Here is a 14,873-nt window from a genome sequence, read left to right as displayed (position 1 = left end):
GCATCAAGGCAGTTGAAGACACACGAACAACACTATCCCACTCACGATTTGGAGTTGGGAGCAGTTGTGTTTGCACTAAAGATTTGGAGGCATTATCTCTATGGGGCAACATTTGAAGTGTTTACAGATCACAAGTCTTTGAAATATATATTCTCCCAAAGTGATCTTAATTTGAGGCAAAGAAGATGGATTGAATACCTAAAAGATTATGATTTCACGATATCATATCATCCAGGTAAGGCGAATGTGGTGGCTGATGCTTTGAGCAGGCAAGCTAAGGCAACGATGTATAGTATGTTAGCATGTTCTTGGAATTTGTTACAAGATGTGATAGCATGGCAACCTTACCTTTGTGGCGAGAACAAAGCAACGATGAGTGCCGTGATACAACACCCTTTGATGGAAGAGCTTGTATTGAAGCAAAAGGAAGATCCTGATTTTGCTAAGAACGTGGAAGAGTGTAAGAAGGTAGATGCTTTCTGGCATCAAGATGAAGAGGGTTCATTGTGGTTTCGACATAGATTGTGGGTCCCTAGAGATGAAGGGGTGAAGCGACGGTTGCTTGATGAAGCTCATAAATCTAAGTTTTCTATACACCCTGGCAGTACAAAGATGTTTCAGGATATGAAGAGAAATTTTTGGTGGCCTGGAATGAAGCGTGAAATTGCAGAATATGTGGCAAAGTGTTTGGTTTGCCAACAAGTAAAAGCAGAGCATCAACGGCCCGGAGGCTTGTTGCAGAGAATCGATATCCCGGTGTGGAAATGGGAAGACATTACAATGGATTTTGTAGTTGGATTGCCTCACACCCGAAGACAGCATGATGCCATATGGGTGATTGTTGATCGACTGACGAAGTCCGCTCATTTTCTGTCTATTAGAATTAATCAGTCTTTGGAAAGTCTCGCAGAGTTATATATTGGCGAGATAGTGAGATTGCATGGTGTGCCAAGGTCTATCATTTCGGATCGAGATCCACGTTTTACCTCTAGATTTTGGGGGCATTTGCAGAAGGCTTTGGGTACCAAGCTTAAGCTAAGCACAGCGTTCCACCCCCAAACTGATGGGCAATCGGAGAGGACCATTCAGACCTTAGAGGACATGTTGCGTGCTTGTGTCTTAGAGTGGAAAGGAGAATAGGACAAACATGTGAAACTGGCAGAATTTGCATATAATAACAGTTACCACTCTAGTATTGGGATGGCACCTTTTGAGGCTTTGTATGGAAGGCCGTGCAGATCGCCAGCTTGTTGGACCGAATTGGGTGATGGAAAAATCGAAAACCCTTTAGTTTTGCAACACTACACCGACCAAGTGCAATTGATAAGGAAAAAGTTGTTGACTGCTCAGAGTAGACAGAAAAGCTATGCCGACATTCGTCGTAGAGAATTGACTTTTGAGGTGGGTGATCATGTGTTTTTGAAGATTTCCCCTACTAGAGGTGTTTTTCGTTTTGGTGTGAAGGGAAAGTTGAGCCCGAGGTTCGTAGGACCTTTTGAGATATTAGAGAAGATTGGTGAGGTGGCCTATAGATTGGCACTACCACCAGACTGGAGTCATGTTCATGACGTTTTTCATGTTTCCATGCTTCGAAAGTACGTACCAGATCCGACACATGTGATTGATTTTCAAGGTATTCAGGTGCAAGATGATCTGACAATGGAAGAAAAACCTATTAGAATTGTGGATCGAAGAGAGCAAGTGCTTCGCACAAAGAGAATCCCTTTAGTGAAGGTGGAATGGCAGTACCATGGATTGAAGGAGAGCACATGGGAACCTGAGGAGGACGTGCGGAAGAGATATCCGCACTTGTTTTTGCATTGAGGTATGATCTAATTTCGAGGACGAAATTTTTTTGTTAGGAGGGTAGAATGTAACGCGCGGCGTTTGGGCGGAGCGGGTCGGGTCAGGGTCCAGACCCGGACCCTAGCCCCACGCGAGAGGAGCCCGACGCTGTCCCTCCTCCCTCGCATTCTCTTCTCCTTCGCTTTCCTCTTACCGTCTCTTCCTTACCCACGACCGGAGCTCAGGGAAGAAGGCGACGGCGGCGGCGGCGGCGGCTTCGGCGGCGGCGGCGGCGGCGGCGGCGGCGGCGGCGGCGGCGGCGGCGACGACGGCGGCGTTGAGGTGAACCCTGTCGTCCCCTGCCTCTTCCTCTCTTCTCTTTTCTTCTCCTTCCCGTTTTCTTTCCCTTCTCCCTCTCCCACCGTCTCTCGTCTCCCCTCTCCACCGAACGACCCTCCCTCTCCCACTGTCTCTCGTCTCCCCTCTCCACCGAACGACTCTCCCTCTCCCACTGTCACTCGTCTCACTCTCCACCGTCTCTCTCTCTTCTCTCCCGTCCTCTCCCCTCACTGCCTTCTTTTCCCCTTTTGACCGAACCCTCTCCCCATTTTCTGCTCGTTTTCTATTTTTCTCCAATCAAGTACTTTCTCTCACTGATTTTCACTGTGCTATCACTGTTGGATCCGTTTTCAGCTTGGGGATTTGTCTTCCCCCTCGTAACAGCAATTAGAGAAGGCCTTGGTAGTGGCGGCATTGGAGGATTTTAGCCGTTTGGGGACCACTTGGACGCGTGAGGTGGCTGCCGGGAGGATTACAACAGTTTAGACCTTCAATCGGGGTGAGCAAGGCGAAATTGAACCTATTTTATGATATATTTCTCTTTGGAACGCTCATAATTATTGGTTGAGCATGCTAGAGCTTTGAATTGATTATTTGGAACACATGTTAGTGATTTCGTTTTTGGGGAAAAGCTTGCGATTATGTTGGGAAGCGAAGATTCATATTTTGGATGATTATTTAAGCATGATAGATTAATTTTCGAAGCATTAGGGGAGACATGGTAGAGTTTGTGAGGTTGTGGGGAAGATTTAGGACCGTTTTAGTGAGCCTGTAGCACGCGTTTTTGTGAACGGGTGCATCTTGGAGTTAAATAGGGATAACGTACATAAGTTGGAAGTATCTTTGGGGTAGACGCCTTGATTTAAGAAAAAAGGAATTTTGAGAAAGGCGTTAGTGATAGACGGATTGATGGCTTTGAGTTTTGGCATCTATTGGCACGGCTAGGAGTGGGAAGTGACCCTATTGGAGAACTTGTGGGTCGACACTACCCGTCGACACCCTCTTGAGGCGATGACGCGTGCCTCAATGACCTTGTTTTGTTTTTGTTTGAATTGTTGAGGTTTGTAGTAGGAATCTTATCTTGTGTTTGTGTCTGCAGGTTCACCGGGTACGTCCCGTCGACCTTGAGTTACCGGATTCGAAGCTCGAGGCATTTTGAAGATTCTTGTGAACGCGCCACAGGTATGGCGACATTCCAGGCAAATCCCTGCCTGGGCAAGTGAATGAATGTGTGTTCCTAAGATCATGGGATCCTAGGATTTGTGATATGAATTGATTGAGTGTTCCGTGAATGAATATGTGTATACATGTACATAAATTGGTATATGATATGAATTGTTTTGAAAGGCTTATAGTAATTGTTTTGATAATGTTACGCATTGTATGTGCATGCTAGAATTGATAACTGCATAGGACAGCTACGAGCCCACCACAGATTGAGACTACTCTCTGTGGTTTGGCTAAGTTTTCAAAGATATGATTGTTATGATGATGAATGTGAATGTTATGTTTATTGAATACTCATTGCCGCGGGCAATGATGCAAATGTTTGCACAGTGGGTAGTTGTACCCATATTGTTATGACGGCTAGCCAAAACTGTTGTGGTTATGTGTAACCCTCGTGTGGAGGCAATTGGAGGTGTGGGTTCACTCGTGAAGTGAACCAACCTCAGGAGCTAGCCAGTTAAATGTGTTTGTGCAAGTATAAGTATAAGAATGAAAGAATAAGAGATGAGAGGCCAGTGGGATGTGACTATGTATATGGGAGTTGTCCCACTTTCGCCACTGGTCTCGCCTGTTCGGAGCGCAGGCGGTGCAAGGCCCCAGGGTACTGTTGTGTGATGTGCTTGGAGCGTAGGCTCCCGCCTTCCCAACCTGGGTGTCCTAGGGAAGGCTGAGTATCTCTCCTTGGAATTCACACATCCATGGATGAGTGCTCTACCGCTGCAGCGGATAGATGGATCCATACTGTTCTGGGCCACCACGGGGGTTGTCTCTCGGCTGTGGGCCGCCCGCGGTGTGCACGTGCCTGTGTTTGCACCCACAGGAACTGTAAATTCACTGATAGTAATGAAACTGCAATGTATGTGATTGAAATATATAGGATTGTTGTGCATGTGACTGTTGTGCTTATGAATGCAAGTGACATGTTGATGATGCCTTGCATGTGATTGAAATTATGTTATTGTAGCCATTGAGTGGCGTCTGCATGTCGTGTCTTGACACGACATAATGATAGATTGTTCTGATGTTTGTTTGTGTACTGAGCCCGACCTAAGAGGGCTTGGACTTTTCCTGGCTTGTTGCCATACTGCGAAGGCTAAGCCTTCAGTTGTTTCCTTTTTTCAGGTTTTGGTGTACCCGGGGCAGCAGGCTGAGCAGATGGCTACACTCACGTCCTACTGGGGAGGTTTTGGGTTTTGTTTTGTTCTTGTAGTGCCGGCGCGTCGGGTTTTTGGTTTTACTGATGCCTTGTTTTGATGAGGCATCGATGTTGTGATTTTGGGGCATTTTTGTCAAATGTACAATTGAATTGAAATGCTATATAATGGAAAGCTTGCCCCATTGTTTTGAATTGCTTGGCTCATCGTCTTTTTGAATTGTTGGGCAGTCACACCTCGATGCTTTATGTTTAGAAAAAAAAATAGTTTGAGGGTCAAAAAGGTCGGGGTGTGACATCGGCTACCAAACTTCTTTTGACTACTTAAAAATTTTAATGCTTTGCGATATGTGTATAAAACAAACTCCTTAGAAATTAAACAATGACACCATAATCCCCATGGAAAAGGCACCAAAGAAGAACAAAAGTGAAAGAAGGTGCACGAAAATCAAAGGAATTCAACTGCAATATGAAAGTAGAGTTTTCGTTAAGTCTTTACCTCCAATTATTCTAAAACAAAAGATAAGAACCCCTTTCAACGGATCCAAATCCTAGATCCGAATTGGATCTCGGGTCCCCAAAACAACGTCCTAACCCAAAGGAATTAGTAACACCATAATAATATTAAATAAAGCCTAGCCTCAGATCCCAAATGGATTCAAATATGGACTCCAGTTTACTAAGCCATGCTGTGTCAGCTAGCCACACGAAGGATAATTATACCATTATTAACTGCAATTAGAAACCCAGAATGACAATAACCATTTTGTATTACAAGCAACAGGCACAATATTTACCAATGTCGTAATGTTACCTCTATAAGAGAAGTAAAAGTTTGAATAACCGGTTGGAGTCCATCACGCAGCATCATAGCCAGGAGGGAACATGCAGAACGATAACATCTAGTCATACTGCAGCAGTGTATCATAATATTGTATGTCATAGTGGTGCAAGGAATCTTAAATAGCTTCATTTTTCTGAAAATTTCAGCCGCCTTGTAACTCTGCCAAATTAAGTACAATTGAACAATGGCATATAATTAAAAATTCTCCTCTGAACTGTATGAGTTGGAAGTTAAATTTCAATAAATGTGACTTACTTCCTTTGTTTCAACTAGCTCATGAAGTACTGTGTTATACATAGCTGTAAATGCTGATGCATCATTTCCAGTGACATAGTGTTCTGCTACATCAAGGTAATGAATCATCTCTCTGATCAAACCTTCAGCTCCAAGGACTCTCATCTGAGAAAGAACCATGAGCTTTGTCAACATTTGTGTGCTTAAAAATTAGCAACATTGAAGCATTTAAGCATTTCAGTGTATTAACAGTCTGGTAACTTGAATTATTTATAAGGCAGTTGAGCATCTCAGTGCATTAGGACAGTTTGGTAACCTCAACCATTTCTAGGCAATTGAATGTTTCAGCATATAAGGGGCAATTGATATTTCACTGACATCAGGTTATGGACCACACAATCTGGTCTAACAGTGCATTTCTAATGTATCAGTTGTGTGATCTAATTTAAAGAGATGACTCATCAATGTCTTTTAAGAGTTAATGTTACATGAGTTTTGACCAGAGGGAGCATGTCTCTATGTATGTGAGTCATTGTCACAAATATTGTTCTCTTGTTTTTAACGACAAGGTTTTTCTTGAGTATTTTCGGCAAAGTTATTTTTCTCGGGAAAATGTTGAGAAAATCTTGGGACAATAAAAAATGTAAAAATTTGGTAAAAATAAAATAAATGAAAAGCTAATAAAAGACATTAGAAAAACTATATAAATGATAAAAAGAATGTTTTGATGATGATAACAATGATGACAATTAACTTCATTTGATTTTAAAATTGATTCATGATGATATTGATGTAAAAAATGAGAAAAAGGAAAAAGGGGAAAAAATAAAAAATAAAAACGGGATAAAATGTGATAAAAAAACGATTAACATATTTCACTTTTTTTTTTTAAACAAATGCGAACTTTTCAGTTCTTTCTTTTTTGTTTTTCTCGGCTTTCTCATAACTATTGTAATATTTCGAGAATACCATGATGTCTATGACAATGATGTGAGATTGTGAGTACATACACATGCATACATGTGCATGTATCAAGAAGATGTTCCTAAACCAGCCTAAGTTCGGTCAACAGAGGCTGCGTGATCAACGTCAGAATCATCTACTGAAGGTCTTCTATAGGTGACACATAGTTGACAATTTCAAAACACTTGAGTGTGGGACAATGTTGTTTACATGAGATTGCCAATTTTCCTACCAAAAAACACAATGCAGAAACTTCTATCAACACCTAGAACTAAAGATTAGGTCAACATTAATCTAATATTAACAAAGGATTTTGAAAAAGACACATAACTTTAGTAAAAGCTGGCTTATGTTTCTAAATTTCCCAATAAACCACTATTTTGTGAGATATATGCAGCTAAACATAAGATATTCAGACATGACTGGCTTTTGTATTCCTTCAAAATTAAGCATATTTTTGTCAAAATCCACCAGATCAAAAATTGTGATGAACACCAATATCATGTAGATAAAGTTAATTCTCAAAACCATGTCATATTTTTTTCATCAGGACAATTATAGTCAACAGACATGAGAGAGAAGACATACAACAAAATGCAAATACCAGATTCTCCAATGATTTTGCGCTATGTTGAATTTCATTTTTTGCCATATCCATCTCAACAGCTTGTATGCGCTTTGAAACATGAATCTGTGACAGCATATTCCCCTTTGTATATGGTGCATTCACCTTTCCAAGTAGAGAAAACAGCAGCTCATACGTCCTAATATTTGGCTTGATGTTCAAATGTTTTATTTTTTCAAAGACACGAATTGCCCGTTCAGGCTCATCCTGCAATGATAGTTTATACATCCATGACAAGAGTACAGCTAAATACAAGTAAAGAGCAGCAGTACAGAAAAAGGTGTTACCAATTTCTTCATACACATAAAAGGTTTCATTATTTGCTGGTGTTTTCAGACTTTGTTCACATATTAGGGGGGCATTTGTCAGGATGAGAAAGAAAACCAGGAATGATATTTTCCTGTGTACAGCAAGTTAAATAGTTCAGGAGAAAAAGTCGGACCTACTTGCAGGACAAAAGCAACAAGAAAAGCCATCCAGAATGTCTACAAAAGTGAAATTTTTCTGAAAAAAATTGTGTTTGTTAACAGAATGTATGGTGGAAATAAAATGAAAAAATATGGAGAAGACAAATAGCAAATTCAGAGAATGATAATGGAAAGCTCCATACGCAATGCTTGAGGCAAAATAAGTTGATGAATTAGACTCCATACATCTATCTTGCATGGACATTGACATGAGTATCAGTCTTGGACACGTGTATATGAGTGTTGAATGCAACAAAGACCAAAAAGTTAGACACCTGGATCTCACCCTCCTCTCTCTCTCTCACTCTCTTTCCGTGAGTGTGTGTGTTTGTCACATGTATGCTCCTAGAAGGGTGCCATACCCATGTCACCATGGCAGGAAACAAGGGTGTGGGTAGATGACATGGCTTGGACACAACACTCGTGCTTCGTATTGTTCGATATATTTTGTTCAGTAATTTATACGTTATATTACGAGTATAAATAATATGTGTTTGTTTGCCTAAATCTTATTTTTGTGATATATATATATATATATATATATATATATATATATATACAGTCACACACACACACACACAAATACATACATATGTATATATGTGTGTGTGTGTATTGAAAATGTTCTGCACCAATGTCTACATCCACACAGTGTCTGCACTTGTACATGCACTCATGTGGCATATAATTACAAGATAAGGAGTCCGTGTGCCCTACTCTTCCTTCTTCCATTTACCACCTAACCAAAAAAAGGAGCAAAGGAGAGGTAGCACCTTAGTGAAAACGTGACTGATAGCAATCACAATACATAGAAAAAGAACAATAATAGGCACTAAGGCCTGAACACAATAGAAGAAACAAAGGGATAATGGTATTATTGAATAACTAAAAGGTTGTTAAAAACAGCTTACATGAGAGAGTGAATAGTGGCCCATATAGGCCTGGGCATCGGGTCGGCTGGCCCGATGCCCGAAACCCGAGCCCGGCCAGTTTAAAATAAAAAAATATTTTTTTAAATAAAAATAAAAACTTTTGAATATAAATACATCTTTATAATAAAATATACATTATTATTAAATAAAAATAAAAAAAATTAATCAGGCCGACCCGGACTGGGTACCGGGTACCCGATGCCCAGACTTAGGCCCATATATACACAAAGAGGAATTAATAAACAAAGGAAAAGAAAAAAGTTAACAAGAGCTAGCCGCTCCTTAAAGGAGCCATTGGAGCTAGCCAACAACTAGTTCCAACAATGCCGAACAGAAAAATTTTAAAAAAATGAATCTGAAAAATAAAAATAAAAAACCTATATGCAAATATACATATAAAAACATATGTATGTACATATATATGAATTTATAATCAAATATTCTCTACACATATATGCGTATAGATAAACATATATACGTATGCGCATATGTATAATATATATATTGTATTTACAAGGTACTTTCTAACACTCCCTCAAATTTATGGTGCTATCACCAAAAGACTGTTTAAAAGAAAATTAAATCTAGCGAGCACAGTGGTTTAGTGAAAAAAAAAATCAGCCAGTTAGAATTCAGAGAAAACGTATGACAGATCAATATTTTTCTTCAGAAATTCTTCACAATGGCAATCCATTTCTATATGTTTGGTACGTCTATAAAATATATGATTTCTAGCAATATATAAAGAATTTTTATTATCACAACATAGCTTGGTAGGTTCTACTATTCTTGTTTGCATATCAAACAACTATTGGCATAACCAAACAATTTCTATTGTTGTAGATGTCATGGCACGATACTCAGCTTCTGTAGAGGAAAGGGTGACCTTTTGTTGCTTGTTGCACTTCCATGACAACAGAGATTCACTAAAGAAAATGCAAAACCCAGAGGTTGAATGCCTATCATTTGGATCTCCTCTCCAATCAGCATCAAAATAAGCAATCAAATTGAAGGAAGAGGATGATGACAGAAATATTCCCTTATTTATTGTCCCTTTAATATATCTGACAATATGAAAAACTTCTTCTAGATGTACTATGGTTGAAGCATGTGAACATTGACTTATTATGTGAACTGCATGAGCTAGATCAATTATCAAGACAAGTGATGCAAAGATTTAATAATCCCACAAGCTATCTGTAAGAAGTAGGACTTTCAAAAGGAACGCCATCATCAATCTTCATTTTACTCCTTACAACTTCAAGAGTTTCCACTACTTTATCATCTGCAATTGTTGATTTAATAAGCAACGTCAATCCCAAGAAAATATGTTAAATAGCCTAAATCTTTCATTTCAAAGGTCTAATGCAACAACTTCTCAGTTTTTTTAATTCTTTCTTTGCCACTACCTGCAATGATCATGTCATCAACATATAATAGGAAGATAATGATACCTACAAAAGTCTTCTTAACAAACAAGGCAATGTCAGTCAAACATGATTTAAAGCCATCGTAGAGATAACAAAATTGAAACAATCTAATCAGGCTTGAAGAGCATGTTTAGGGTCTTACTAGGAATATCTCAAGGGCATGTTCACTCAAAAAACATAACTCGAAAATATTTATTAACTCAAAATGTACAAAATATCAAGCAAGGAAATAAGTGTGTGAGAGATTATTTTATGAAAATTTCTAGCGTTTGGATTCAATTAGACCAACTCACCCCTAAACTTGGAATGAACAAATGTCATAAAATTAGAAGAGATGAAGTTGATGAATTTAAATTCTTCCAATTTCTTCAAGACCTGAACATGAACAACTAAGGCTGACTTTATTGTCTCTAGTTTCTGCTCTACCTATTCATGAACTTCTTACAAAGCTAAGTAGAGAAGACTAAATGAATTTATCAAAAGAAGTGGATAGTGCTCTGGTCTCTAAACAACAAGAAGATAAAGTTCTAACTTCCTCAAGACCTGGAAACAATATTAGAATTTACAAACCCCCTCCTTTTCAAAATCAAAACAAGAGAGAATACAAAGTTACTTGCCATTTTTGTCATGAACCGGGTCCTATAAGGCCTCAATAACCCAAACTTAAGAGTTGAGGGGAATAGCAATGAAGGGCAGTCACAAAATTATGGAGGAAACTTTCATTGAGGAGGATCATGACAATGCTAGACAATTTGATCAAACAAACAAGAAGGTTGCAAGTGTTCAAAATGACCGGTGTGATCTTGCATCAATCTCTTCAACATTGGATCAAATTATGGCAGCTCTTCAACCCATGATAAAAGAGTCCAATTCGGTTGCACTAGCAACAACGACACCTATTTCTATCTCTCCTGCTATAATCTCTTGGTTTCTTGATTCCAATGCATCATTTCGCCTAACATATCTCTTTTGACTAAGTTTGAATAAGCAAAAAAGACATCAAATATGTTTACCGTTGATGGAACAACTTTGAAAGTTTAAGGTGGAAATTCTGAAAAGGAATTTGGGAAAAAACAAAATTTTATATATCAGATATTAGCTATATTTCCAAACTCAATCTTAATTTACTTTCCGTCTCACAAATTTTGGATCTTCGTTTGATGTAATTTTCTCATCAAATAAATGTTGGGTGCAGGATCACCAAACCAAGTGATTGATCGGAGAACGTTTTAAAAAAGAAGATCTTTATTACATGAACAATTAGGTATTCTCAAAGAAGCATTTTGTTATTTTGTCAAAAGTATTGACATCAATGTTTCTACTGCAAAGACAAGAACACCCTAATATTAGGAAATTATCTGTGATGTCACCTACTAAGAAATTTTGTATCAAGAATTTCAAGTGTAATGATTGCATATAAGGAAAAATAAGATCCTTATCTTTCAGACAAATAAGCTTCTTTACAGCTCTGTCCTTTGAGCTTGTTCATTTGGATGTATGGGGACTATCTCCCATTGTGCCAAAAAGTGGATTATCTTACTATATGATATTCATTGATCATTTCACTAGATATTGTTGTATGTTGTCCAAAGAAAAAGAAACAAAATCACGTGACGACAATATCGCAATAATTTCCCTTTTCTAGAAAAAAAATTATTTGCTTTTATGTACTTAGTGTACATCTCCTTTATTATTACTTTAAAAGTCTAACCGCTTTGATTGCTCATCAGTAATTTATAAGAGAAGTAGTAGAAGATACATAATCTCCAAACTTTTCTATGGTTCTTGATATGTTTTGGTTTTTTCTTGAGGAAAGCAAAATTTTAGAAAATTTCTGAGAAACCTTATCGAAAATTGTGAGTATTCTCCGTAGACAGGCAACATGGAATATTTCCTTCCCATTCATCACAAGAATAAGATAAACTCTACACAAGAGACATAAGATGACGTCTGTGGCACATAACTCAGAGTATCTCATCATAGTAAAGTTATTAACTGGTCATCTCAGCTGAATTTAACAAAATTAATGGCAATGAACCAGTTGGTTACATAAGAAAATCTATAGAATGTGAAACTCCTATATCGATAACTGATAGGATATATCTGCATTAAACTATGTGTTTACCTGAATCTCACAAGCAGCAAGCAAGTAGTTAAATGGGTAGATGTACTTTGGTGAATTGTCGTCCAATTGATTCAGCATGCCTTCAGCTAAATCCAATTCCAAACATTTGCTGTAACCCACAGCAACGATTGAAAGCAGTGCATTGTCAAGAGCCAATTTTTTCATTTTCATTGCTTCAACCTGTAAAAAAAAGTAAGATAAAAATAAATTAGAGTCCCCAAACGAAAAAAAATGTGCCATATTTCCTTCAAATTGTTGTTATGCCAAAACACAATTATCTTGTAAAGCTCCACAAAATTTGTTTCCATCCTCTGTCAGTTTCCATTTTTTTTTTAAAAAAAAAAAGCCAAAATAAGAAATGAAAATTCATGGCTATTATGCTAACATATTCTGAAACTTTCAGAGTGCACTTATTTTTAGTTGCAATCTTACCACTTGCATGCCCCAGGTAATGCCTTTAACAGAGACAACAGCTCTAAGCAGACCCCTGTAAGTGTTTTTCGATGGTTTTAATCCAAGGTCTGTCATCTGGCCAATAAATAAAATCTTCAACCGTTAGAAAAGCTTGAATTAAACAATTTCCTCAGCAACTCTGCAATTACATGAGGATGATGCAGTCATTTCTGCGGTCATATCTCATGAAACGGCATTTTAAAAGAAAAATGCATGCCAAAAGAAGATAAACTAATAATTTCAGTCCCATGACTGTAGTAGTGAGATGCAAATTTTGCTAAAAGAAACACAAAATAAACAGTTTCAGTTCAAAAAGGAACAGAAAAATGAAAATAATAACCAAGTATTGTATAAAAAACTGCACCAAGGCAATCTTAAATGGATCAAGCAACTTGTCTGATATATTCAGGAATAGGCATTAGCAAATTAGAACAAAATTTTTGAAAGGAAGAATGCATAAGCCACAGATATGCAGATGTGTGCACCCACATAACTTCAAATTCATTTAAGCCAGGTATGTACCACACAGATTTTCAAGCGGTTAGCAAACGTATGACCAAGTTCTTAGTTTGCCACTCATCCTTGCTGATGCTGGCCTAGTATGACTATTAAACTTCAGCCAGCTAATTAGTCACCAACAAACTGAACGCATATAGAACATTTGCTCAAATAACATGTCTGGTTAAGTGATGGTTAAGATTAGGGTAATCTATTCCCTTAAGTTGGAATTGATTGTAATGTGCTTTTGATAGATGATATAATTTTGCCCATTATCACAACATAATTTTTTATTTTCTAATATGTTCTTAAATCTTTTTGGTTTTTTGTGAATCTTTTGGGATTGACTTTTGTAGGAACAGACACAGTCACTATGCTATGATAACTTCTGACATGTTAAATTTATTTTATGCTTTGCCAATACGAGCTAGATGATATGCATTTCATAATGGTCCTCTCTTCCAAGTATTTAACCTAAAAGGCTAAAATGTGAATATGAGTTGAGGGGCGTCTCTGTTTACCAACAAGGGTATCTCAGTATCACTGGCATATTACATCATATATGGGTGCAGATGCACGGCACCTCTGTTTAACAATAAGGGTATCTCAGTATCACTGCCATGTTATGTCACATGGGTGCAGGTGCAGCTACAGACATAGTGCTGATATATATATATATAGGAGCTGAAATCCTCCAGCCATCCGGAGCTCCATCCATACATCATGGACTGCCAGATGCAATGTAAAGTTATTCTGTTTTTGGGCAGGTCGGGTCGGATCGGGACCCAGACCCGGACCTGAAATCCATGGCGTGAAGGGCCCGACGCGAGAGCCCTTCTCCCTCGCCTTTCCCTCTTCTCCCCCGTCTTTCTCCTGGATGCCTCTCGTGACAGTGCAGAGAAGAAGAAGAAGACGGTGGTGGTGCAGGGTGGCGACGAGGACGGCGGCGGTGGTGCAGGTAAGCCTCTCTATCTCTCTGTGTGACGCTCGTTTTATTTATTAGGACGGGTCGAATCGGGTCCAGATCCAGACCCGAGCTCCACTCGTGGAAAGAAGCCCGACGCGAGGCCCCTTCTCCCTCACCTTTCCCTTTTTCTCCTTCGTCGTTCTCCTGGTGGTCTCCCGTGAAAGCACAGAGAAGAAGAAGTGGCGGTCGGTGTGGTGGTGGCTGGAGCGGCGACGGAGGTGGCAGCGGCGACTGCGACGGCGGCGCTTTGGTAAACCCTCTCCCTCTCTTTTGTGCGATTTACCCTTCTCTGCCTCTCTCTTGCTCCTGCCCTCTCTGCCGCACGTCCTCTCTTCCTCTCCCTCACCACTCTCCTTCCCCTGTCTACTAGCTCTCTCCCACACGATCCCTCTCTTCACTCGCCCTCACTCCCCCACCTGCTTTCTCCCTCTTCTCTCACGCATTTACCCTCATCGCCGTCTTCCCTTTTTCTGCCGAACCCTCTTTCCTTCACCCTCTTTTCTGTCAGTCTCCCTTGGTCAGCGCCGTTCCCCTGTCCTCACGTTCCCTACATGAGCCCTTTTCTCTCCATTTTGCTAATTGTTTTCCCCTTTTCCCCAACTTAGCTCTCGTCTGATTTGATTTTATCTTTGTTGATTGGATTCCAGTTTAGGGGACGTGTTCTTCCCCGCATAACAGTGATTAGAAGGCCTTGGGGTGACGGCATTGAAGGATTTTAGTTGCTTGGGGACCATTTGAACTTGGGCGGGTGGCTGCCGGAAGGATTGCCGCAGCCTAGATTCTTGAGTTGGGGTGAGCAAGGCGTATTTGAACTCATTTTATTGAATATTA

The 14,873-nt window shown here is 39.3% G+C and overlaps 1 protein-coding gene and 1 long non-coding RNA gene across 3 annotated transcripts in view; one reads left to right on the top strand and one right to left on the bottom strand.

Annotated features, from left to right (window-relative positions):
- The window catches only part of LOC116251017 (pentatricopeptide repeat-containing protein At1g76280), a 68,576-nt gene that overhangs the window by 31,162 nt on the left and 22,541 nt on the right, over positions 1-14,873 (bottom strand). For both annotated transcript variants that reach the window (XM_031625065.2, XM_050076923.1), the window contains exons 7-11: positions 12,557-12,652; positions 12,125-12,304; positions 7,150-7,377; positions 5,604-5,747; positions 5,319-5,507 (exon numbers count right to left, since the gene is read on the bottom strand). In XM_031625065.2, coding sequence (XP_031480925.1) covers positions 5,319-5,507; positions 5,604-5,747; positions 7,150-7,377; positions 12,125-12,304; positions 12,557-12,652 — 837 coding nt within the window. The remainder of the gene's footprint in view (positions 1-5,318; positions 5,508-5,603; positions 5,748-7,149; positions 7,378-12,124; positions 12,305-12,556; positions 12,653-14,873) is intronic.
- LOC126409929 (uncharacterized) lies at positions 1,965-4,729 on the top strand. The gene is made up of 3 exons (XR_007572872.1): positions 1,965-2,623; positions 3,224-3,306; positions 4,474-4,729. It is a non-coding gene; the product is annotated as an uncharacterized LOC126409929 (long non-coding RNA).

Source organism: Nymphaea colorata, chromosome 3 (genome assembly GCF_008831285.2).
Source record: "Nymphaea colorata isolate Beijing-Zhang1983 chromosome 3, ASM883128v2, whole genome shotgun sequence".
Classification (NCBI taxonomy): domain Eukaryota; kingdom Viridiplantae; phylum Streptophyta; class Magnoliopsida; order Nymphaeales; family Nymphaeaceae; genus Nymphaea; species Nymphaea colorata.
The sequence above is the reverse complement of the archived record's forward strand: the minus strand, read 5'-3'. Positions and strand labels throughout refer to the sequence as shown.